At 37.7% G+C, this 27633-nt stretch overlaps 1 protein-coding gene across 1 annotated transcript in view; it reads right to left on the minus strand.

Annotated features, from left to right (window-relative positions):
• Window positions 1-27633, minus strand: part of PRKN (parkin RBR E3 ubiquitin protein ligase) — a 678920-nt gene that overhangs the window by 119873 nt on the left and 531414 nt on the right. Inside the window, exon 8 of the mRNA XM_014266682.3 lies at window positions 998-1059. Coding sequence (XP_014122157.1) covers window positions 998-1059 — 62 coding nt within the window. The remainder of the gene's footprint in view (window positions 1-997; window positions 1060-27633) is intronic.

Below are 27633 nucleotides of genomic sequence, written 5' to 3' on the forward strand. Positions count from 1 at the left end.
GCTAAGGAAAAGCTGAGCTCCTGAGAAACATGACTTGTGACTCTCTATAACAGCTGAAGTGAGGGGCTGGTGGAGGAAAATTGGAAGTCCAGAAATTGTAACAGCAGCCACAATTGTAATAAAAAAAGGGAGAGTGACAGGGAACGGAGAAGCAACAGTGTGTTCTTGTCACTACAATCTAATTTAAAAATGAAACAAGACTTTGAATTAACACCTCAGGAGTTGCTCCTACCTTTGTCACAGCGCTCATACACCCTGTGCAAGTCCCTTGTGCCAGGTTCATTAAGAGATGTGGATAGTGCCATGTGCAACACACTAATGCTGGGCTTTCAGCCCCTGGGTCGCTAGCACCTGCAGCTCTGTGTCATGCACTCAGGCTTTGTAACCACTACGTTAGGAGGGATACTTCAGAGGAAAACACAACTTGAATTTCAGAAGAATTGAGCGTATGAAAATTCAACTTGTCTCTCAAAATTTAAGGCCATTTCTCAAAACCTCTGTATGTTAATTTCATTGTTGACAAAATAATATCTGACCTTCTTGTGAGTGCTGCAAAGAATACTTCATTTATGCCTTCCTAAGGTCCCTCTGCAGAAATAGTTTTCTGAGTGCAAAGCACAGCTATAATTTTAGAAACACTCTTTCAAAAGAGAAAAAATGACACACAAAGGGATGGATATCACGAGTAGCTGTAAGTACCAGTCCTGTAGTCAGATTGTTTGTCTGTCTGCTGCTTTAGAGAGTCTGTTTACTGCTGTAGTCAAAAGCTGAAAAACTGTGGCAGGTAGCAGATGTACCAATTAATAACCTGTCAAGGCTGATGGATAGAATGAAAAAAATCCAGCTCTCACATATAACTCCTGTGTGGTTTTTCCCCCACATTTCAGGTCTTTGGGGGTTATGAGATACACTCTGTCTCCCCAGAGAGAGATGAAACTGTCTCATTAGCATCTATCTTTCTTGACATTAAGATGCTGCCTTTGAGAAGCTAACTCACCTGTTCTTCTCCCAGAATCCTGAAGTGATGAAGTTCTTTAATCAAGGAATCTGGGCAGCCAGCTGTTGGAAAGAAACAAAAATAGGCATTTTAGAGCTTCCTGTCAGTGCAATTTCAGCATAAGACACATAGAGGCAGAGATGATAGAATATACAGATTACCTTAGATAAAGAAGATTAGAAAGATTAGCCATGGCTCTGCAGGCACCAGAATACTGAAAACCATCTATCAAATAATCCCTCCGCATTTCTGAGCATGCTACCAAGAACACTTAGAAAGGTTATATTCCAAATATTTTAGCCCTTTCCCCAAAGGACTACAAACAAAAGCAAGATGAAAAGGGCAGCACTGTCTGCCAGATACCGCCAACCCTTTGTATAAGCCAAAAAGCCTGTTAAAAGAGGATCTCACATCAAAACGTTGGAGCTGCCCAAAGCTGAATTCTGATTCACACAACAGGTTTGGACTTATCTCTAAGAATAATACATGCTTTCCCTGATTCCCTGAAGGATTTAATAGGCCTCACAGATCACTTAATTTTGGCTGTCACAATTATAACCCATTTCACATAAATATTGCTGTTACCCCCTAGTGTTAACACACAAACCCAGAACACAGGCAGAGGAGTGATTACAAGAATTTTGCAATGAGGCTAATTTTCAATCACTACAAACTTTCACATCTGTACCAGCCAGTAAGAAAGAATGTGTCTTGCTAGCTGCCATGTACTTTAGTCACCTGCTCAGACTGTGTTTCCCCTCCTGGCAATAAAATCCAAGGCTTCTGTATACCACTTTTAAAAATGACTTTTGTACACTACCAGAATAATTCCTGACAAGGGATGAAAGAGCAGACTGTGAGGGCTATCTGGGCTTTACTCTTTTTACCATAAATTGGAGCATCTCTTTGTGAACAGAAAAAATTCCTTAAAAAGAATTAAGAACGTAGCTCCTCTCAGAAAATGGGAGGAACCATGGTCTTTATCAACCTGGTTTTCTGCTGAAGTTACTACAAATAGTTACCTTTCACTCTTAATGACTGCCATTAAAAGAGTACAAATGAATTTGGACATAACTGTCAGGAAGTCTCCACCGGCACCATGGTTTTACTCAAGGCCAATGAGACATGGCCTACACCCACACTTTCTGTTGGCATAGCTGTCTTAGGGATGCAGAAGGAAAAAACTACTTTTGAAAGCAACATAACTAAAAAGACAAAAAATGAACAATAGACGTGTTCTAACAATAACAAGAACAATAGACATTGTCATGTTCAAAAATGAGCAATTATACTTGTAAAAGTCTTGTATTCACGTATTTTTTCCACTTAGGGAACTGATTTAAATGTTACTCAAGTCAGCCTTTTACTGGTAAATGTTTTATCTTCACTCTGAGGAGGAGTAGGTGAAAAATGCAACATCTACACAACTTTATCAGCAAACCCTTACAAAAGTAAGACAAGGTTTGAAGTTGGCCCAGGTTTAAGCATATAGTAAAAATTGCCTATTAATGAATTGTCTCTTAATAAATATTAGCATTTATTCCCATTTAATGAAACCTATGATATTCTTACTAGCTTCTTTACACCCACCTCTTCCTCATGCACAAGGGTATTCACATATTTGAACATGTGTTTTAGCTCTAAGTGATTATTTCTTAATCAGATTTTATTCTCAACTTCTAGAACCACAACCGGTGTATCACTTTTAAATTACTTTTCTCATTTTCTCCATGCTGTTTATTCTTTCTCTTTCTCAATGCACTTAATTGTTCTTGCTACTCCTACCACAGAATCACTGCTATGCAGCACTTTCTCGTATTCTCACTGGGATTTACATCTCCATCCAACTCTGTCTCAAGAACTCTTGACCTGAGCCCTGAGTTGTAGTCCAGAACTGTTGTCTTTGTGCTTCAAATCAAAACTTATTGTATATGGCTCCTCTCTCTTAGCCTGAAGTCCTTACATAATTAGCAATATATTTTCTTGCACATGATTTTCCCTGAAAATATCTGCACTGATTGCATACTGCCATAGGAATTTCTAAGTGTAGAGAATAATTATGATTTCATGTAATGCTGCCTGTTAATCTTTGACAGATGTTAGCTTTAGAACACCAACTGAACTGCATTTGCCTTTTAGAGTCCTTACCGCTTCTACTTCAATCAAGTATTTCTTTCTTCCCTCCTATCCTTTCCAATTTATTATTGACTAAACTCCTTAAAATTGGAAGGTTTCCTTTTTCTTCCCTAGCAAGAACTTTTTCTCTCCATTCTCCTTGAAAGAAAGATGGGGACAAACTATTTAGCAGGGGGTCTAAGGTGAAAGGACAAGGGGTAATGGTTTTAAACTGCAGTAGGGTTGATTTAGATAAGATATAAGAAATAAGTGGTTTTGTGGTGAGGGTGGTGAAACTCTGGAATGGGTTGCCCCATTCAAGGCAAGGCTGGCCAGGACTGAGAAACCTGACTTAGTTGAAAGTGTTGCTGCTTATTGTAGGGGGCTGGACTAGATAACATTTAAATGTCCCTTCCAACTCAAACTATTCTATGATTCTATGAAAAACATGCATGTTTAAATGTTATTAGCCATCCACTGCTGCATTCTCTTCCAAATGCAATATTTTGTATAGCCTGTTTTTCAGAGACTTGCCCAACCTAGTTTCAAATCTTTTCATAGTTCAGATTTTCACTGGATCTTGCTTAGCTGATTATACAACAGATCCTGATGTTACTAGCAAAGAGAGAGAGCTTAAAACCTAGGTCACTGTTGGCATGATTCTTTCTAGCAATGAGTTCAGAAATGTCAAATGCATACAATATTGAATTATACTGACACATCCTAACAGTCTGCTGTCTGTAAGAAGTCATCTCAGATTGTCACATTTCAGAAGCAATATTTCAGGGAAAAAAGAAGAAATCTTCCTTTTCTTGTTTTCTTTTTTAAATATTTCTGGACATATTTCTGATGTTTTTTATTTCTATTTTTAATTTATTTTTTCTAAGTGGAACTTTGTAAAACATGTTCTTACACTGTAACCTATTTTTACCAAATATTGGTGAGTTTTGAAAAAGTCTTGGATTGTGTTAAATTCCTGCATTGTGGCTAAAGACAAAGTTTATGACAAATAAGCATCCCATAAATAGAACATAAAGAGACTAAAGCAGAGACCCCTCCCTGCTCTAAACACTTAAGAACTATTTTTATCTCACCCACAAATTCCTCCATATATGCACAAACATATTAGTGTACATGAAAACACACATGGAACCTTGTTAATTATTAGTAGTTAAGCACAGCACCTGATGGGTTCACTGGCAAACTGTACACACCAAACATTTACAGAAAAGTGCATTTTCTAAGTCTTTGATGTGAAACTAGCACATGTCAAATGGTGTAAATAAACTGTGCTTTACAGATTTCTGCTATTTTCTATAGAATGCGTTGAGGAATAGTTTTTATGCCCTCTGTCCTACAGAAGCCATTAATGGTCTCAACAATTACCAAAAATTTTCACTTCCCTCTTCCCAATTATTACTTGAAAAGTACAAGCCTTCATGAAATTTCCACAGACGTAAAGAAACAACTGGAATATTAAAAAAAAAAAATCAATAATAATTACACCTAGGAGGTGAAAGGAAACAGTGCAAAAGCATGGACAACTGGCTTCAATCAGAAGCCAAAACTCAGGATTGAGGATTCCTGCAGACTGATAAAATGGCACCTAAATGGCTTATCCGTTGCCTCTTTCTGCTCACAGTCAAAGCTATGCGCTTCATATGTTCTCAGCTGCAGTGACTGTTACAGGGCTTTGCTAACTAGGAAGGTAGAGCAAGATATAAGAAATATAAAACTTATTTAATATTTAATACTTTTATACCACTTTCAACACTGTCATAGTTCCACTGACCTTAGAGCAATCAGATACATAAAGCTAATTTGATGCTTTAGGAATGAGCCTAAGTCCAAGCAGGAAAATAATGAAGGGATGATGCCCAGTTCAAAGGACCAGCAGCTTTATAAACTCGCAAGTAATTTCTTTGTCGCTATTTAAAGTTTTATTGCTCAAATTAAATTCAAGCATTCATTTGCTTCAACACATTCCATCATACACCAGCTTACTTGTTTGAATAATATTGTTGTTACTTGATTCTCATATTGCTTTATAAATTAACTCAAAATGCTGCACTTAGGAATGAAAGGTGCATTTAAAGATACAGAAATGTGTAACTGTAAACTTGCAATTTACATTGTGGTATTCTCTTCATAAACATATTTTTAATCTGTTCGTACAAGTACACGTATCTCCAGAAGAAGAATAAAGAAGCAAGATTTAGGAAGGATGGATTGATGTCTCCTAACATCATAAATGCCCTGATTTCAATTGGTCTGAACACACACTTTCAACTACACTTGTAATTAAACTATGATTCTAACTACTACCAATTTAATTACCCAAATCTTCACATATTTTTTCTCAGACAGAATTAGCTTCTGCTTTTTATTTTTTTTCTTTAAATTATCCCTCTGTATGACTTATGTTCTTCAGAGAGAAGGCAAAGAAAAAATTAAACCAAGCCTTTAACATTACATAAAATAGCAAAATGGAAGCAAAATATGACAGCTGCTACAGATAGAGCCACCTGAGAAGAAAAGTTGGTGTTGATGCCCTGCCTGTCCCAGCCAGGACCCCATGTCAGCTCTGCCTCTCCCTCCTGTGGCTGGGCTGCTGATGTCCCCACAGCCCTGCCCTGCCCACCAGGGGCAATCCTGCAGCTCAGGGGTGCCCAGGCCCCTCCATCCCCAGGGAGGTGCCCAGTGCTCCCTGGGGCTGTCCCAGCGCTCCTCTCTGCCAGTGCCTGGATGGAGGTGCCCTGGCTGAACCACTCAGGGGATCAAAGAAAATCACAAAATGCCCTCACTGACCACAGTTACAAGCAAACGTATCTCCACTGCAGGGTTGCGTGCTACATCTTCTGCCACAGGTTTGCAGCATTATTTCATGCTTTGCATTTTGAATTTCATCTTTCCCTAAATGGTATAGTTGTGTGAGATTCATTTCAATGCATTTAAGCATCAAAATGTTGGCTATATGAGTCTAATATATTCCTTGCATGCTTCCTTTACAGTTGATAGAAGGAATACATGCTCCCACAGGGCAATTCCCACCACCCAAGACAGGCACCAAAAAAAAAAAAAAAATCCTCTTATTTCCATTAAGTGAGGAGTTTAAGACAACTTGGCAGGACTTTACAAGTAACTTTTAGACTTTTTAAGTTAGAATATTTGAATTTCACTCAACAACTGCAATTCCAATAATTTCTACACATGCTTAACACTGGAACATGTAAATTGTAAATTTCCCCCTCACATTTAGCTCCATGCAAGCTAAGCATTTACATTGTGAGCACAGTGCAACTTCCATTTCTCTCACTACATCAACACTTGTTAATTCTGAAAAGTACATCCCTTTGGTGGGCTCTGAACATAACCATGCACAAATATCTATCAGTGTCCTTCAAAGGATATGTTTTCACAGTGCTAATTGCTAAACCAAGTTTGCCTCTGGAAAACGTTTTAGATACTTGAGAATAACCACTTCATGCTTAGAAAATCAATGGATATGTTGGCTTCTTTTTTTTCCCTGACTTTAGTACAGGTATAAAAAATGTTCTGTATTCAAAAGCAATCATAAAAATCTGGCAGTGCAGCACTGTAATGTCAGGACTTGCAATACAGTAAGAATTATATAAATATGGGGAAGTGGAAGCTGGCCTGGGATGCATGCACAGGAAGGAAAGGTGTCTGGGCAATCCTGCAGCTCAGAGGTGCTTGTTGCAGCAGCGTGCATCCAGAGCACAGCCAGCCCCAGCTACAGGGGAACAGTGACTGAGACTCCTGTGTGAGCACAAGTTACCCAGCCCTGCACAGGCATCGCTGCTGGGTGAGCAGCAAGGGCAGGAAGAGCACAGCCCTGCACTGAGGATAACAGCAGAGAGAGTGGAAACAGGGCAGTAGGAAAGCTGGGCTCAGACTAGACTTTCACACAGAACTCAACAGGTTTGGAGTCCCATAAAGGATCCCCAATAATTCATTATATCACTTTCCCACTCTCCCCCAAATTGTCCAACTAACCAGAATATTGCTGTGAACCCCACATCTTTCTGCTGCCTGCATCTCCTTCAGGGATAAGCAACCCTGTGCTGGTGACAGTGCAGCCTTCCTATGGGAACTGGCCGTGATTTCAAAGTATGGAGTGACCTCACTGTGCTTGTGTTAATTAAATGTTTGGATGCTACAGGTGACCTTTCCTCCCTTTTGATGTTATGTGAATGTGAACAAAGACAAAACAGAGTGTCTGGAATGCATAAATATTTTACTGAAAAGAGAAAAAGATATGAAGAATATCAAGTAGGTAATTTATAGAATATAAGCATGTAAGGCTATATTTGGAATACTGCTTTGTATTGTGAAAAGGTGTTGAACTTTTTATTTTTCTTGATCTATTTTCTCACAGATCCTACAGAAGTGATATACTTACTATAGCCATTTTCACTATTTTTCTTAGAACACTCATGAGAAATACTTTGGTAAATAGTAAATTATTGAGATTTTTTCCTTGCTGCCCACACATTTTCCTAATGTAGACAAACTTAGAACTTCATTCATTTGTACATGTACACTTATATTTACATATCCCTTCCTTTGTATAAAAATATTTAATTTTTAAAAAAAGAAAGGTCATAAAACACTCCTGTTAAAAACTTGTCATCTCAAGTCCCATGCCTTACATCTGCAAGTGTGAAAATGCAGAGGATTCACAGGGGCACACAGCTTCATCTGGAACATCAATTACTACTAACCACCATTAATCATAAAATCACATGTCAGACTCAAAATCCTCTCATGAAATCCGTCAGCAGTATGTCTGAAAATTGGGGGACAAACCTTTAGTACCCAAATTTCTTGTATTGGCCACCTTAAAATCGGTGTAAAAAAACTACGTATCCAGAAAAACCAAATAATGTAAGCTAAAAATTACATGGGATTGTACTTATACTCATGCCATTTTAATAATCATCAGTGTGCAGATGTTATTTTGCTGTATAATAATCTAGAATGAGTAGATACACAAATATATGCCCAAAACAAGACACATTAGAGTGCTTCAATATTATAGATTGGTTTGGGGAAAAAAAATTAAAAAGCTTATTTCAAAAGCAAGAAATATTGAATTCTGTCCTTTCAAAGTCGGCAGAAAAGCTCAGCTCTGCACTTGGGTAATGCTGAACCAGAGAAGATGACAAGCAACGCTTGCGTGTGGTTTCTGTACCCTGAGGTTTCTGACCCTGGTAAGGTCATGGTGAAAATCTTCACATGGTGAAGATCTTTCCTCTAAGTCTTTAAAAATCTCTATAAAACTACAAATGGTGGAGCAGCTCTTCAGCTCAAGAAAACTATCACAGCAGCAATTAAGTGAACGGTGCTTACAGGTATCTGTACCAACAAACAAATTGACTGCATACAGAAAATGTAATATTTTGTTAAAAACACTATGTGCCAGTAAAAGACATATTTAACTGCTACTTTTGCTAAGGTCAATATGAAAGAAGAAACCAATTCTCCTAGGAAAAATCAGAATTGCAATGTCATTTTCTCTTCATTAATAACGTCATCTAACAGCATCATGTTAATTTGCCTTTTTTTTTTTATTGACTTCTCACAGCTGAAGCCAGTAAAAAGACATATACATTATTCTGCTGTCAGAATAATATACATTATTCTGACATATACATAAAAGCTGCTGAAGATATTCTTCAAGAAAGTTTCATGAAAGCTGAATTGTCAGGACACAACACCTGTCCTGTTCTAACCAGTCACTAGAGATGTTAGATGCTAGTTACCCAGCTGAACAGGTTACATCTTTGTATGCTCTTAAATTCAAAACCCTCCAAAGACACAGTGCAGATTTTTCACTCTCATGAAGTGCTTGTGAAAGAATTGTGCAAATGGACTGCATCAGAGTTGGGAAAGGATCACATGAAGGGATTGTAGCAAATTCTGCTGGTCTGGCTTTCTCCCATTGCACACAACTCTGGCTTTCACTGTGCTGTTACTCACTCTATTTTAATGATGCTTTAAGGCCAAATGACTAGAAGTAATGAACCATATTAGCCATTTTCTGCTAAGGTTTTTCTTTTAATCTCTGCTACAAAAAAATATCAGCAGGAATATTGACCTGCCATTTCAGTTTAGAACCTACTTCTTTGCTTCCTTCTTGCCCATTTAAAACAACATTTAAACCACACTTGAACAAACAATGTTGAGTTGCATCAGCATTCAAACCCTGAATTGCATTGAGTTCTGCAATGCCAGCAAGCCGCTGCTTGTTATTTTTGGGAGTTTTTTGGTATATTCTGCACTGCTATGTGACAAGCTGTGCAAAGAGTCTTTCAGAGGGGGGAAATTTTCTAAGAAATAACATTCAGTATTGCCCAAGAGACTGACATTTCAGGACAACCATGCAACAGTGCAAACATATTTGATGAATAGTCTGTACCATCTGCTTGCTCAGTATTCCAGTTTAAATTATAGGTGTAAATTCACCCACACAATTCTCAGTAAAGTCAGTGAATACCAAACTCATGTAACACAACAAATTCCATGCTGCTTGTAATGAGAAATTGAGCTATGACCTTTACTGCTCACATACAGAAGATCCAGAAACAAAAAATAAAAAAGGAAACTCCCTTCTTCCCACTCAAGTGGGAAGATTTGATTATTGCCAAATTAAATTTTGCAGAAAACCCATTTTCCTAATGCTTCCTAATTAACAGAAGTAATTTCTACAGTTTCTTTACATCAAAGAGGACAAGTGTAGGGCTCCTACCATAACCAGGTGATTTTATTTTTTTTTAGCTGAGATACTATTTTAGCACTATTTTAAACTTCTTTTTGGAAGACTCACACCTTCTACCATGAAAACCGTGGAAGTGAAAATCTCATTGCAGGGATCTGGCCTGAAAGGAGCTCTTCACTCTCAGTTTGCTATGTTTTTAGCTCTATCAGCTCAATTCATGAAAGGTTTTCTCATCTTTTATTCAAAAAGTAGTTGAAATCTCTAAAGAAAACTCTGTTCTCTCAATTTCCCACCTTCATGCTGGCACTGGCCTTTGATGATGATCAGTACCTTTGAGAAGGGAAGTGAGAGGTCAGGAGCTTTCAGCATGTGGTGGAGACTTTATGAGAGAGGAGATTGTCTTCTCAGGGAAGATCCAACTATCCCTGAATAAAAGTCAACACAAGGCAAAAACAACTGTAGAAGAATTTCATTTGCTAGTTACTGAAGGGCAAATCCTTAAAATATTCCAATTTCTGAATAGAGAACTAAGTAAGTGTAATACAGAACTGCTAAAAGGTTTCTAAGCTGAAATTAAGCTTAAATTCACACAGATGTTTTCCGCTGATGGCTCAATAACAGAAATATATTTGTCATGGTAAATAATATTGTAAAGAGCAAACCCTAAGAATCATATTTTGAAAGTAAATATTTATCCATTTTCCTTTAAAAAGTTGAATTCAGGAAAATGTTCTCCTATAATTTTGGGAGTATAGACATAACCCCAGTTTCCTATTGCAAAAAATTTCCATCACATTTGTATTTACCACATGAGGTTATTACACGTACTATGTAATATAGAATAAGCCACTGCAACATCAAGAAAGATGTGGCCAGGTGCCAGAGAACAAACACAGCTTTCCATCTTTTTAATTCCAAAACTACTGTTTAAGGATATTAAAATACAATTCATAAAGGTTATTTTCTGTCCACAGTACAGGAAAATCAATATGCCAAGCTTAAAAAATCAACAGAAAAACCAAGATGCACACATGCAGGTCTCACTTTCTTATCACACATGCATAAGCATGCACAAAATTAATGTTGGAGAAAGGAAAATGGCAAACAATGTCCGGTGACCCAGAAGCAGCAATGCTTTTCTTTCAAATTTTGCATTTCTTTTTTTTTCCATGGGATATGACATCATTCTGTATAAACAGTATATAAAAAATGCTATTTCTTTAATCTATGAAGCATTTATAAATCTTCAACATGAGCCTTTCACTGAGAGCTTAGACAAATATTTAAATTGCTACATAAATGACTCAGACTACAAGGCAAGCCCAGGCTACTCTAAAAATAAATGTTCATGGACAATAAGCCCATCCAACCAAAAGAGAATTTTAAAAAGCCACAGAATATATAATGTCTCTCAGAATAGTACAGACATATCTGGATGAATGGCTATCATTTTCTCTTTTTCATGGAGATTTTAAGACAGAAAATAATTTTCAGGACTCTGAATGAAGCAATTGTGTAAAAGTGACCTGCACTCTGGCAAAGGAGTTCAAATCTTAATTGATACCTAATTGTAATATTTTTCTTTCTCCTTTGCAGTAGCGATACATGTGTGCATATCTTGCTGTTCTCTGTGAGGGAACATGGAAAAGTTCCACTTATGAAATGAGGACAGTTTTGCATTTCACCGTAATCAGATCAAATTAGGGCAGGTGGCAACTCTGCAGGCAACATAATTATGAAAAATGTCTGTGTTCAATACAAACTGTCCTTCCAGTCTTGAGGTCTAATAGGACATCAGAGTGCAATCTTTTTACATTTTACTGCCAGCTCAGAATACAGAAGACCACTGAGGGGGGACTACATACTGCTCTCATTTTTTGTCTGTGCAAAACCAGACAAATAATACATATGTTCTCCAATATTTGCTCTAACATAAAAAGCAGAGTATTCCTGGGAGTGCAAAAGCTGGTGTGGGGTCAAAACTAAAGTTAAATACAGAAGAAAAAGTCATTAAGTCACTAGGCAGGTCTAATTCTAATAACATTGTGTGAGACAGGCTAATCCCGCATTGCAAACAGTGATTCGTGTTTCTACTGTAAAAAACCTGACAGGCAGGCATAAATACAAGAGATCATCCTGTCTGTTCATCTAACAGAAAAGAATTGAAACGAACTGAGAGATTCCCCAAAGAGAAAGTGTTTAAGATTTTTCTGATTTTATATTGATATATTGGCTCTATACTTGAACAGATCACTCATGATGAATAAATAGCTGGCAAAACACATTTGAAATAAGTTGAAAATTTAATGCAAAATTCTACTCTACATTAAAGGGATGATACAGCCAGGTTCATTTAGAATATTACTCCTCTGAAGACACCCCAAGCACTACAATAACAAATGTTATATCAAAGAGGCACTCGGCAACAAATGCAATATGAGTCTCTGTGAGGCAATTTTTCAGTATGTCAGAATTATAATATCACTCTAAGGAAACAAATTAAGCAGCACAAACTTGGCTGTTGGGATCACTTTATTAGCAATACAGTGTTTTCTCATAAAGAATGCTTTTCTTTGGATCTGTCACTGAAATGGTCTATCCGTTTTATTGGTGCACCACTTCATATTTGCCTATGAAATATAAGAAATACTCTTTCTGCCACTCTTTCATCTATCTTAAAAAAAAAAAAAGAGGAAACAAAAAAAAAATTCCTGATAATTTTTACTTTACAACTGATGTCCAGCCCAGTGTGGGTTTTCTTAATCAGCAGAGATAAACACTTTAATCACAAGGGATCAAACTAGTACACTAGTACCAGTGAATAAATACCGAATGATTTCTACCTGGTGGCAGAATATCTATTTTTAAAAACCCATAGGTTTCTAAAAATATTGGCAAAATATTGAAAAAAAATTCTGCAATTCTGCTCTGGTTAGTCATCATGTTGATGTAAGAATTGATTTATTTTTTTTCCCTTGTGCGTAAAGATCAGCCCTTGCCAGGTGGACAGGCCACAGGCCCTTTCAGTGAGTCAGAGGAGGCTGTGCTTGTGCTGTAGTGATAAAATTCCAAGGCTGTGACAATTTACCTCAAGCTCAGTGGCTGCAGTGGACCAGGAGCACAGTGGGAGATGGATATGCTTTCCTCTGGGCAGGGCAGGAGAGAACCCCCACAGCTCAGCATTATGCCATCAGAGCCATCGCTGCGCTGAAGTGAATTAGTGCAAGCAATTTCATGAGATTACAGCAGCAATTTGGTACTGAACAGCTGCCACACCACACTACAGGATTCTCCCTCTGGTTTTTACTTACATGACCACAAATAACTTCTCAGTTAATCCAGAGCAACAGAATCCATCCTTGACCTGTACCACCTTACAAAGAGATATGCTATGCCTTATAATTAATTGGTCTTTAAACTTTTTTTAAACTAAAAATAATTCCATTATCATAAGCCCAATATATCTTCATTAAATCAGCCACTCTATACAATGTTATTTCTTCTGTTATTTGAATTACTTCCCCTATGTAGACCATAAAACATGCCCATGATTTCCCTCATCTACACTTTATTTTCTGTATTCTTTTAACAGTGCAGTGTTTGGAAGCTGCGAGCCTGAAGACAGAACAGACAGATAGGTGTAGGACCAAATCTCCAACCTTAGGTACTGCATATATGAAACCCCATAGGGTACACAGTCCAAGCGCAGAGGGCTGTGGAGGTGTGCGTGTGTGTTTTTTTCCCCCCTCCCTTTGGTAATAGGTATTGTTGCAGCAATCATTTCCAATCACCCAAAAAAAAAAAAAAAGGAAAATTTATACTAGTGGGATTCTAAACTGACAGAGTTTGTCGCCATGAATGCTGACGCAGACACTAGAAATCAAGACTGCAATGTCTCTGAACCTAATGCTAACATTTAATCAGGTTGATAAGCCAAGTAAGGACTGGTGTCCCCCAGGAACGCCCTCTGCCTCCCACGTGTAGAACTCCTCTGTGCCCAGCAACAGAGAAACAGAGCTGTGACATGAGTGTCCTTTGTTTCTTCTTTTTTTTTTGCAAAATAGAAAGTCAAATTATTGAAAATAATGATAAGGTTAAGCTTATTTTTTCTTTTTCCTCATGCCATTAAAATGCTCCCTTGACTTTGCCTTGTTTCAGGAGATCACTGAGCTGCAGTTGTAAAAAATAACAACACTAGGTCTCATTGCTTGTAAATTTACCTTTTGACACCACATCAACTATTTTTTTTCTGTTAAGTACTTCTAAGCAGTCATTTATATGTTAAGTATTGAACTTTGTATCCCTTCTGCCTCTCAATATTACAGTGCTTGCTATGCAGTTTCCACTTCTGCCTGTTATGTCATGGATCAGAAACTCATTCCTTGTACTTCTGTCTGGCTCCAGAATACCATCATGCATGACATTCCAGAGACACTTGCTTCTTGACTGAGAATTATCAGATATACAGCTATAAAAGCACACATAAAAGCTAAAAGCCCTTAGAAATACTTGGAGGGGAAACAAAACATCCCTTAAGCATCAGATCAGTTGGAAATTCTTCATACTGCTCTTCTACACCAATTCCTGCAGGATTTGCTTTCTGTTGCAGCTTAGGTCCGGTCTGCTTTAGGAAAAAGATTGTCAATTATGATAAATGATTCTGTATGGCAGGATTCAGACTCACTACAGAAAACTATATCTAATGAGATGATATGATTCTTTCTTAAGGATCAATAATTTATTTATAGGTAGGGGCCTCAAAGGTTAATTTTTAGTGCTTTACTCACCAAGATATCCAGCACTCAAATGACTTGCAAGGGACATACAATCAGAACTGGCTAATCCACATCAGCTTGTTTAAAAAAAATTGTCAGATTAACAAATCAATGATACTTACACACTACAAAATTGGTTTCCACTTAAAAGCTGACTGGATTTACACAGTTTACATGCAGCACAAATCCTGTTTTCATGTAATTTAGCAAGGATTCTGGGCAAAGTGATTCTCCCCTCTCTTGTCAATTTCCAAGACACAAACTGGCCAGCAGAAGTCCTATTGCAGTTTGACGGATATGTATTCAGGGGAACGGGAGGAGGGGAAAAAAGAGAAATGTAGGATTTGTGATGTTTGGCTATAGGTTACTGTCACTGATCAATTTCCTGTCTCTGCTTCCACAGATACCTGTGTCTTTCCATTTTGAGAGTTTTGCCCTGTTTTACTGGTTTTACCAAGAAGTATGTCATGCCTAACTTGTGACACATTGATGCTACATCCATTCAACAGCCCACTGCAGGCATTGCATGAACGAAATAGCAATGAGAGCTACATTCATGGTTTTTTCACCCATTTCAGCATTTTAATTCTGCTCACACCTCTTGCACTCATTATAAGAGAGTCAAACACATGGCTGCCATCAAACATTCTCTAGCCTTGAATGCGAAGTAAACTTTGCCGCCCCAGACTCTTTGCACATGTTGTTTCTCTCTCTGTCTTTTTCCCTTTCTAGCTATGTATTTATAGTTCTCCTTTGAAGGTTGTGGAGCATTATCTAGTTTTATTTTAATTTTTTGTTACTTTTGTATTTTGATGGTAAGTGGGTTTTGGGATCACAACACACTTCAGATCTTTAGTACTATATCCACCTTCACTGGGATGATAACAAATCAAGGCGGCAAATATCTGCAAGCTACAATGATATTTTTTGTGCAATGATCACTGAATGAGAGCAGTTGTGATATAAAACTGATTCAGATGACAGGTGGATTCTAATAAACTGAAACTCCAGAAACTCTAGTAATAGTTCTCTGACTTCTTTGTATACCTGGAAAATATCATCAGAAGACAAATGTAAATATTTGCAATGAAAAAATATACCACAGTGTCAGTTTGCATTTTTTTCAGTCTTGTTTCTACAGATCCTACTGAACTGAAGGTTAATGCTAACATTCAAAGACAGACTGTGCATAATCTAAGAGGACATGCGACATTTTTATGTTTCAGGCTAATGCTTTGTGTTTTCATTCTTCAGGACGGTCTCATATAGGAAAGTAAGCTAATGTCATTGACTATCTCAATACTAAAGAGATAAATAAATAAATAAAAATAGAGCAAAACACAACGGAAGTGGCTGAAATAAGTGCCATGTACACAGTACAGTAAACAATTTTGCTGTGCAGCCTACTAATTTGTCCCAATCTAGCACAACCAATTACTCCTGCCTCAGAGACTCCTTATCTCAGATTTTCCAAGCCAGCTACCCACTATTTCTTGATAGAAGACATAGCAGTATTTCAGAAAATTGCAGATTAGATAAAGAAGAAACCCAGTGTTAGAAGTAATTGCCTGCATTTTTCCCCTCAGCTATCCAATCCTCCATCCAAATAGTTGAAAAGCTACCTTCCAAGTTAGGTCTTGGTAATCCAACTGTATGGGCTACAAAATAATAGGCTTGACAATATTATAGAATCGTTGTGCTTAGCATTACTGTCTGCTAGCAGAAGATGGGAAAATAATCTTTGAAAGGTCAGCAAGAGCAAGAAAGGACTGTGTTGAATTGGACTCCCTCAATGCTGGCTGGACATAACACACACACTCATGACAGAGTTGCACTGCTAAGCTCCACAATGCACAAAAGATAGAAATCATTCAGCCCTGCTTCATCCTCCTTCCTCTTCCTTCTCATTCCCCTTCAGGGAAAGAAAAGGTATCTTTGGTTTGGGAGAAGTTGAAGCCAGCTGTAAGTACTATAGATAAACAAATGTACTGAACCTAACACAAAATCCATCTCTCAGTACCCTGTCTCTGGCACAGGTCAGTAACAGATGCCATGAGAAATGCATGGCAAGAAAAGGGTTAAATATATCTGTATTTCATCCTTATCTGCACACTGCTGTTTAGGGACATTCTATGATAGAGGATGCAAAGAGATTCCCTTCCTCCCTCTTGGGAATTCTCCATTAATCTATCTAGTCACTTTGAGAACCCTGGACACTTTTGGTCTCTACAATATCCTTAAGCATTAAGTTCCATAATTTTAATTTGCAGCATGTGAGCTTCCTCCTTTTGCCTTATATGTGCTACCTTATAGTATGGCTATTTCCAGTTCTCACATAATAAGAATAGGTAAATTCCTGCTACTTTTTTCTGTTCCCCTTATGATTTTAGAAAACTTCATCATGTCTTAATCCAGATGAGTTTTGTCAGAACAGAAAAAATAAGCATTTCATCACACACAAACTATTCCTTACCTCCAGCCATACTTGCTTCTCTATGTTTAAATGATAGCTAGCACTTTTTTCAGGGACAATAACCAAAACTGCTCTTGGAATCTGCAGAGCAGGCTGCACTCTTGATTTTCCATGGAGAAATAACATTTTGTCATTCCTAAAGTTCTTAAGATCTGAATTGCCCTTTTGAAATCTGATCTGCCCTTTTGATTTTTACTTAGTGCTCAGATGATATTTTCAGTGAGCCACCCAAACAAGAGGCCAAACAAATGAGGAAGGAGATGAGAGACCAATGCCACTCTGTCTACTTTTGCCCTTGGACACTCCAAACGATGCCACCTCTGCTTCCTAAGATGGCTTACTGGAAAGCCTGTTAAAAACATTGCCAGCAGTGTTGTGCTGTAAGTCAGCTCTGCAAACTGAATTGCTTTGTTACTCCATCCTTGCACCGCGGCAGTGCAGCATCATCCTTGCAGCCATCTCAGAATGTGGCCATGCACTCCATCAGCCTAAATCACTTTCATGGCTTCACCTCAGCTTGCCCCAGCACTGGGACTTCCCTGGTGACCACAGGGCTGTGGCTAGCCCTGCCTGGCACACCCCATTGGCATGGCATGGCACAGCTGGCCTCCCCACTGCCCCAGAATCACTATGCTGCATCATGTGCTGCCATCAAGCAGTCTCTAGACAAGGCTGCAGCACATGTTGTTAGAGGCCTTACCTGGTCTCTAAGGAGTTAAGAACTTGAGAGTTAAGCTGTGGTGTGAGGTATGAGGGCAGGAAACAAGATGGACATAAGTCTGATAATCCAAAACTCACACATGAAAATGAACAACTAAATGCTTTTATCTGAAAGTTGAAACCCAGGGACAAAAGAGCAAACAAATAGAAAGAACAAAGAAAATTATCATCAGCCTCCTTCTTTTCGTCATCTAAAGAACAAAGATTTCTCTAAGAGCACTATATTTACCCTGTATTAAGTAGCCTTGTAATTTTCCTTATACAGATCAGGCAATAACAAGAAAATTGCAAGGATCATTTCATTTTCTGACAGATGAAATGGCACAGGATTGGAAATTCAACACTAGACAGTAACTGCTCATCAGAATTTCTCCACTGTCCCTGAAACATGTTATTAAGCTATGTAAGAAAAGAGTTAGGGTAAGCAACCTTTAACCACACAACATTCACAAAGGCACTGTATGCTATATGCTGTATAGAATCTGTCAGCTTCTTATATTTCCATCAATGCAAAGAGAAATGGAGACAGAAAGCACTTTTGCATATGTGCCTTATAGATTTGAATTTCCAAACTATGAAGAATGATCTCTCTATACCCCAGCTGTGAAATCCTGGAGCTTCATAAAGAGACAAAGTTCCTTGCAAGCCAACCTGTGCCTGCACCATGCTGGAGCATTTGCTCTTTAGTAGAGCCTGTATTCAACTCATGCAGAAAATTCCTGAGGATGAGACAAAAAATTTATGTGGTACCCTCAGTTTTCTTCTCTGTGCTAGGAGACACAAGGACTTCAAACCTAGGAAGCATTTGACCTATAATAATTGGAAAATGAAACCTCTCTTGGTAGCTTAGTCTTTCATCTGCAGATCCCTCTGCAGGTTTGGTTTGTGGGTTTTTTCATCTGTTGTTTTCTGAGGACAAGCTCTTTTTTGATTACAAATCCTGGTTATGCTGCATCTAGGTGTGCAAAGGTGATACATTAATTTTTATTTATATTACAGCTGATCTGAAAGGCTCTCTTCTGTTAATAACCCCACTGTGCTAAATAGTGGGTGAACATGTCACATCAGACAGATGATACAGTCATTTGGGCATCTACAAGAGGATGCCATGTGTGACAGAAAGTGTGATACAGAATGCACAGCAGATTCCCCAAGGGAGGGGCCCAAAGCAGAACAAGAAAGCTGCCCATTCTTTTGTGCTGTGGATCTAATGACCAATGCAAAACTGGGATTTTAACTTTGTCTCTCAGCATTCTTAGCTGTGAGTTTGGCCTCACTTGCTGATCTTACATAAAAAAAATATTACCTTGCCAAAGATAATTCTCCAACTACTCTTTAGAGAAAACCATAAAGCCCATGTCTTGGACTTATGGAATAGATATACCAACAATCTTTAGCTGACTCAAAGCTGTGTCTGACAATGATAAGTCAGGGCTGCTATGTGATTACCTTGGGAACCTCAACTGAAGGCAATGACAATTGAAAGCTAAAACATCTGACTCTGAATCCTCACTTGTGACTTGGTGGAGAAAGAATAGTCACAGCTGCACAACAAAACATCAGTTCCATATTTTCTGACTTTTCTCTTGAAGTCTTCTCAGTATTTAAATATGGCTCACTCAACATTAATGTATGGATTATATAAGATTAAAAAAAATACAAGATCTGCCTCCCACAAAGTCTTTTACGGAATATATTAATGTACATGCTACTCAAGAGACTGAAGTGCTATCCTCAAGAACAGTTTAAATTAGCAATTTAAATAAACAGTTTAAAACAGTTTAAATTAGCAATTTCCATTTGCTATGTACAGTCTGATTCTTTTCCCTTTTCTTTAATTAACCTGGCTTATTTACCCGGCTTTCTGGAAAAGGAGTTATTAGAGTCCACCCATTACTAGCCCTGAAGGTTGCACAAAAAGCCAGAGGATGCCATTTAAGTACCAGCTCTCACATAATTATTCTGCTTTAGCAATACAACTAGTTTTAAAGCAAACTTTAGGACCTGGAGCTCTATTTTAGACATAATTTTGTTAATAAATTGCTTCATTGTTAGCATACAATCTGCAGTTTATTTGGTCTATAATATTCTCCAGTGATCATTAAGATAAATCTGAGTTCAGTGCTCAGAAATGAACTCTCTCAATTTTGAAGGAAATAGGGCTTTGCTGGACAGGAGGGCAGATCATAACCCCAGCAGCCAAAATAATCATTTGTAGCTAGTGAACAGAGAAGACCAAATGGGGATAGTTTCAGCAGGAAATTTGATGGTAGCTGCACAGGATGAGGAGACAGGGATTGAAGCTTATACAAAAACAGAGAACACTGAAGATACACACTTGCAGCATAGCTATTTTTCATGTCAGGTTTTCTTTAACCTGCAGACTCTCAGGCCAGACCTATTAGCGCACTGATCGTGACACCTTGAACCAGGCACTGGACTACATTTGTGGGACTGTGGCCAATATTTTCCTGAGAAACAAGGCCAGAAAGCAGATGGATTGCACTGAGGGAGCTGCAGCTACCAGCATCCCACTGACACAAGGAATGATGCAGAAAAAGGGGGCTGTGCTGAGACACAGCTGCAATCAGAGAGACCCTGCATCCATATTGTATGTGGGGAGGCATCCAAAGACAGGAGAGATGAATGCACATCTCCCAGGTGTAAATGGCCCCTCTGCAGGGAAGAAACATGGTCACTTTGCTGGTAGAGTGCTATACTCCTTAGTAGGAACAGATACGTGAAAAAAACTAATAACAGACAAATATTTAACCAAGAATTGGTGGCAAGCATGAAGGTGACAAAAGCAGCCCCTTGCCACATATGCTAGACACACAGCTCATGTGCTGCTTCTCAGAAGCATGAGACCACTGAAAAACTGCTAAAGTACATACAAATGAGCTCAGTCCTTGCCCATGTTTGCTGTCAAGGACAGGAGCTGTCCAATATGTGTAATCTTGGGAATATCAAAAGGGTTGGAGGGTCTGTAAGCACACATGAAGAGATGGTACTTCTGGGGTTATTCCCATTGATCCTTTTGGAGAAGTGTCAAAGATCAGATAAAGATAGATATGATCCAGAGGTAAGTATAGGTGGTTTTGACAGGAACATTATCCTCTCAACTATGGAGTGGTGTTCCATGAGCACAGCTTCCCAAACATCATCTCAGGATGGTTAAAGAAGTAGATGAAGCAAACTCAGAGCTTGCTGCACTGTCCTTTGAGAACTCAGAGAGAACAGGTTTGCCTAAGTAAAACCAGTGAAAAACATCTTCAAGTCCTTGGCTTAGGAGACATAATAACAAACTTAAATAGCTGGACTGACAGTACACTCGATGTTGTCAAGATCCTTGCCTCTAAGAAGAATTTTGGCTGACCTATCACTCAAGATCCTCTGTGGAATCCAACTGACAGTGTTAGCTGCAGGGTCTGTGTTCACTGTTTTTCATTTCTCCATATTTCACATGCAATTTTTCTAAAAGTGACATATATTAACATTTGTGCATCACACAACGTACAATTCCACTCAGGAGGACTGGGAATGAAGAGAAATATTAAGAGGTACAGGCCTTGTCCCTTCCCCCTCTAACCTCTACAGACAAACAGAGGCTAATTTATCTTATGGTGTGACTCACAGCAGCCTATGGAGTATTTTCATTTCTGCCAAGTGCAGTGTTTTAAATACATTTTGGCATTAAGAGACTGCTCAGCATGCCTTTAACAGACACCCCTTTTCTACTCGTCACTCCCTGGAGTCTCTGATGGCAGCTCCACAGCTCTGTGCCATCAGCCAGCCAGGGAAATCTTGGCTGACAACATGATGTCACCTCAATTTCGCACTCTGATGAGGGCCCTGGATGTGCTCCATGACAGCATGTCAACATTTAAAAAGATAAAGAGACTGCTGTTGTAGAGGAAGGTAAATGGAGACCACCAAATACAAATGTGAACTGCATAGTATTTCTGAATCTCTTATCTATACAAAACATACAGGTTTACCTATCACTGAGGAAAGCGCTTTTCCAGTCTCTGCAGAAAAGAATGTGCAAACATTTCTTTGTATTTCTAATTCCCATTCATGTGCATCATGTATGATTTTTTAAAATAAAATCACATTTGTATCACCACAAGGTAATACGCTAATAAATATTTAAAAGGAAATATTTTTGGAAGGGCATATTGCTGACCTAAAGTCAATCAGTAATTATAAACTCATAATGGATTTAAAATAAATGTGTGGAATGAAAACACAGCAAAAAGAAAATTGAATATTCATCCCCCAAAAAAGAAATAAACCCCCTCCCATCAATATACAGCAAAGTGAGTACCCCAAGACGACAACTAAATATGTCCTAGCCCTTACATTCAGAAGTATGATTCTAATCAATAATCCACAGCATTTATGTGTAAAGAAGTCCAGGGGGCTGTGGCTGCCTCACAAAAGCTGTGGACAGAAATAAATCAGGACCTTGCCTTATGTGAACTGGGATTTGATGTGACCTTCACGCTGCAGACCTGTCAAGCTGCAGCGATGATGAATGCAATCAGACAGCTATTAGACACTGTTCTAATTTAGACATAGCAAAACCTATTGAGTAATGTCAAATGAAACAAAAAGCAAGACTGGAGTGTGAAAGGGCTTTAGTTCCCTTTAGGTAAAATTCAAAGGACTTTGTAACATCAAGGCCTTGCTGAGCTGGGCATGAAGGCCTTGGAAGTGATGAGGCAAACTATTGACTGAATATGGCATAATCCTGTCACAATCCTCAGAGAAAGCTTGAAATTTCTAGAGGGATGCTGTGTTTTTGCAAAGTTTTGAGCTAGGCAGTTAAAATAATTTTGAAAGTTTGCCTTTCTTTTGTTCCCTTGTCAATAATACCTAAAAGATCACTTCTTAAGTAATCTTCAGACTTAAGTAATTCACACTTCTTAATGTGTGAAGCAAAGCAGAATTTATTTCAATAGTGTTTTATCATCTCAGTCAAGACCATTCCTATGAAGAATACTAGAATAATTTTATGTGCATCAATATCTAGATAAGCAAAAAGAAATGGGACTGAAACCTTCTCCCCAAATCTAAACTATTTTCAATATTTTAACACATGGCTGAATATGGTCTCCAAGCCCCTTCAAACTCTTATGTGGAAAGTTCAGGATATAGACAAATGTGAAAGATCTGAAACATTTTAAGAGACTATGAAGCTATTACTATAATTGTCTTTTCACCTACACACTGGCTCAGTGTAGTAGAAATTCAATTTCACTCCTTCAGAATTTTTAGGAAAACAGAGGATGTTTTAGGCTTGGAAACAAATTTCTGCTGATTGGATGTGATCAGTTTTTCAGCCTGTGCCAGACTGGAGAAAGTCTATAGGAGAGTTCAGGTCTAATAGAGGGATTAAATGGAGGTTGGAAAAAATTTTAAGGACAAATTCTGGCTGGGACTTAGAAGTGACTTTATGGTTTTAAAAGCAAATGCCTCCTGGAATCACCATGAAACTTAAATTGTCCTTGTCCTAAGTCATAATGACATAGCTATTAGGATGGAATAAATAACATGATGCCAAATGCACAAAATAAGAGCCAACAAACTATGAGATCTCAAAAGATCAGAAGTGGAGAAAACAGGAGTGGTAATCCTATGAGGATTACCTCTTGCTGTTTATGACAATTCTTTGGGGTGCAGAGCAGGTCTGCACACAGCTGATCCAGCTGCACACCTGAAAAGCAGTGGGAATCATTCAGCCCTTCAAAGACATCAGGTAACCTAAACCATTTCAGTCAGTCTCTGTAGAAAAGAGACAGCATTGTGAGCAATTTGGGCTTAAAATTGCCAGAATGGTCTTTGCAATGTTTGCTAAACACTGTCCAACTAGTCAGAACCTCAGTTTAACTAAAGTGCAAATCTGGACACAAACATTTCCTTGCTTTTGTCAGAAGTTATGCCTCAGCAAAGGGCTGATCTGCCTGAGGACAAGCCTACCAAAGGGAGCTTCAGCAGATCTAACAATCTGTTGGTGCTACATCAGGATTATCAGGACTACCAGGACAGACAGTTTTACTAGGTCAATGAAAGTCAGACAAAACCCCTAGAAATTTAGGTCAAATTCTAGGAGATCAAGAAACAGAAATTTGTTTCTGTGAAACAGGTTGAAGTCCTCCTATAGAAAGATAGGTGACACACTGGTTACTTTTCCACCCTTAAAAAAATACAATGGTACTTTCTATAAATTATCAGAAAGGGTCATAAATACACCAGGACCCAAACACTGTACTAAAATAGTATCTGAGAATAGTTTCAGAGAAATAACATATCAAGAACCATTTCCCAAAGGCTTTCTGCATGCAGATGCCTGGATTGGAGGTTTGAAACTCCCCAGCATAGCGATAGGCAGCCTTCATGCGCCTGGCTCCCTGCCTTTTCACCTTTAATTCACTGCTCTAGATACCAAGGCCAAATCTCTAGAAAAAACTTCCTACTCCTGCTCAACACCACACATGAAAACTTCCTAGTTAGGAACCAAAAGTTCCTAAATGTTCCCTTTTGGATCTCTAGTTTTATAACCCAAGAATGGACCTCGACTAGAAACTGATCAATTACTCCACTGGTTAGTACTAACTCACTATTTAAGTCAGTGAAAGCAAAGTTTAAGCTCTCATTGTCCTGAAACAGAAGCAGAATTAGGTATTTTCAAAAGACAATACAGATGTAGTGCTTATAGCAAAAGGTAAATTCATTTCAAAGAAAATTTCAGTCCAAGCAAAGAATGGAAACATAATTTGCTATCTGCCAAGTCTTATTGGTGAAATTATGTACAACCTTACTTTCTGGGGTGAAAATTTCAGAAATCTAGGTTTTGATTTATGTTATGTCCCGAGGAATAACACGCTAAAGATTTACATTAATTGTGAGAGCTGGAGGAAAGAGAATCATTTGATATGCTAAATCTTCTTGTGTATGAACTGCTCTATTAGCTTACCATTCAATTGTTTTAATGACTAAACTCAAAGGCTTCTATCAAAGAAATTACCAGTCTTAATAACAGTATGAATTACTAGTAGTTTTTATTCATTTCAGTAGCCATAAGTTCCCTTTCCTTTGAGACCTTATGAACTTCAACTACAGCAGATTTATGGCTCTACTTTGGAAATCATTACTTAAATTTAGTTAGGACTTATTATCTTCCCTTACAAATTGTTAACATTAAGTTGCCTATAGTGAAAGGTTTTAATAAAGAGAAAAAGTTTGTAAATTTAGATTTAATAAGGGCTTCATTTCCCCTGGACAGCAGATATGTAGCAGTATCAAGTTTTAGAAGCAGTTTAAATGACTGCTAATTTCCTAAAAGAGACAAAAGTTAAACTTATACTTTTTATTTTTGAGCTTTCTATTCTGTTCCAGAATGTTTAAATGTATAAACCACACATAATTACCAGTGTAAAAGCAGGGTAAATTTGTATGCTTCACTGAGTATTTCAGTACTTGTGGAGGACTGTGGCAGCTCCAACACAGAGCTCCTTAACTCTGCCCTGAGGGCATGGAAGATGATCATTAGACACACTCAAGGGGCTCAGCTCTCATTCCCTTTCTAAAAAGAAGAAAATATTCAAAAAGGTAAATGATAACACAAGGAGTTACAGTGAAGGGAATGCACACAGCACACATAGCTGGAAAGCAGTGATGTACTGCTAGCCAAGGGTACTGCAAAAATGTTTAATGCTCAGTAATCATGTGAATGCTCATGCTAATATATTTGTAAGTAAAGCAGCAGATCTGGCCACTTTCCAAACAGAATAAGCAACATCCTATTAGAAATACTCATTTTCCCAACAGATGAACTCATATACCTTTTCTGAAAAGCAGGAAGTCAAGGGGCAGCTTATGAACCTGTTTAAAATTGTATATTTAAAAATAATGTTAACTTCTGTTCTACATGCGTGCTTTCACAATGACACAACCTTTACATGACCTATAATGCCTATAAAAACATGCTCTCTTACTCAAGCCTGTTGCTTTGTTTTGGGATTTTTTTTTTTTTGGTTGTGGGGAAGGGAATTGGGCAATAACATTATTTGTGACACTGCCAAGCTTTAAATTTTCCAGGATTATTTGAAAATTTTAAATGGAATGGCCACTGCACTATGAAACCGAGTGGCTGCATAAAGGTTTCTTCTAGATGCCTTAGCTGTATTTCTCATGCTTTAGTTTAAACATATATTTACTGCTGAATTTTTCTATTTGCAAGGCTTGATTTAGGAAGAAAAGAGATCATCTCCATAATTCAGGAGAGTGCACTTACTCTTGCAAAAACAGACCTTTTAAAATAAATATTTTAGATATAGAAGTTTAGATATACAATGAAAAAACAATTAAATTGTTAGTGTAAGGAATTTCATTCAAAGTTCCATTAAAAAATTATTGCTATACAATTGGATAAAAATATATATCATGTAAACCATCAAAACTCTTCCAACCTGAAATAAAAAATACTTCTACAACACTGCTTGTAAGGCCTACAAAGAATTAAGTTGGTAAAAGCAGTTTTCCAAAAATTCAAAAAACAAAGGCTCTTAGTAGTTTTTAGACAATTCACAATCATGGAAAGGGGAAAATTTTAAAAAGAAGATAAAATTATATAGATCTCCAATGATTTAGCTTAGCCTGCAGCAGAAAAGGAACAGATTTGACTCTGTCTGAGGAATAAGCTTCCTAAATTCATACTTTACCTGGTTCTATTATAACTATAGTGTTATGACAGCTTAGAAATGTCACTGGGTGCATAACTGTATAATTAGCATTGAATGCTAAATACATTTCCATTATTATAACACTAAAATTTTAAAACTAGAAATTTAGAAAATGGAGTATATTCAAAATAGAAATATTATCCTTAGAATCTCACAGAGTAAGCTATGCTTACCAATGAGCAAAAATCTGCATTACCTTACTTTTTTATTTCAATATTAATCACAATACCCACATGAGAAAAACCCCTTTACTTCAGTAAAACTATCCACATATTCAGCTATGTTTTTATAGAACATTCATTTGTCATTCCAAAGCTCCCTAATCAAATGTTGGAATGCTACCAAAATAGTTCCAAATGTCAGTGTATTTTTCAAATTCTGATGATTATTTCAAAATGGTACTCAACTGATCTTTAAACTATTTTTAGAGGGAAAGTTCTCATTATGTATCATGACCTTGAATTCTCTTTCAGCTATCCATAGAAAGACAATAATTCTCTGCTTTAACCCCCACAGATGAGACCATGAAATAAATCTTTGCAGATGTTGCCTCTTTCCCCAGTAGTCCCTCTCCCTTTTCCCCTACTCCACCCTGTAGATGCGTTATGAAGTCATGATATTATATACATTAAATTTCCTTTTTGTACAATGCTAGATAACGCAGTAATCTAGCACAGAAACTTCACAAGAACATCAGATTAGCAGTTTAAAGCAGTTATGCTAATATTTCCCAAATATAATTACCCGTTCTGAAAGTGAATGCAGTGTACAGCTGCTTGCTTGCCACAGCACACTACACCTGCATTGTTTTCATTCCCAATGATTCTGTCAACCCAAAATGGTGAGTATTCCAATGGCCATTTCAAATAATCCATGTTTTCTTTTATAATTTTCAATGTTAATAGCATTTCAAAACATGTATTCCTCAAATTGGCCACTGGAAAATTTCAGTTTAATGGAGATAATAATTAATGATGAATATATAATGCAATTAGGGTTTGAAGGACCTAATTAAAATTGGGTGCCATTAAGTTCATCATTATCTTGTCAAAATACACAATAAA

Source organism: Zonotrichia albicollis, chromosome 3, assembly GCF_047830755.1.
Source record: "Zonotrichia albicollis isolate bZonAlb1 chromosome 3, bZonAlb1.hap1, whole genome shotgun sequence".
NCBI lineage: Eukaryota > Metazoa > Chordata > Aves > Passeriformes > Passerellidae > Zonotrichia > Zonotrichia albicollis.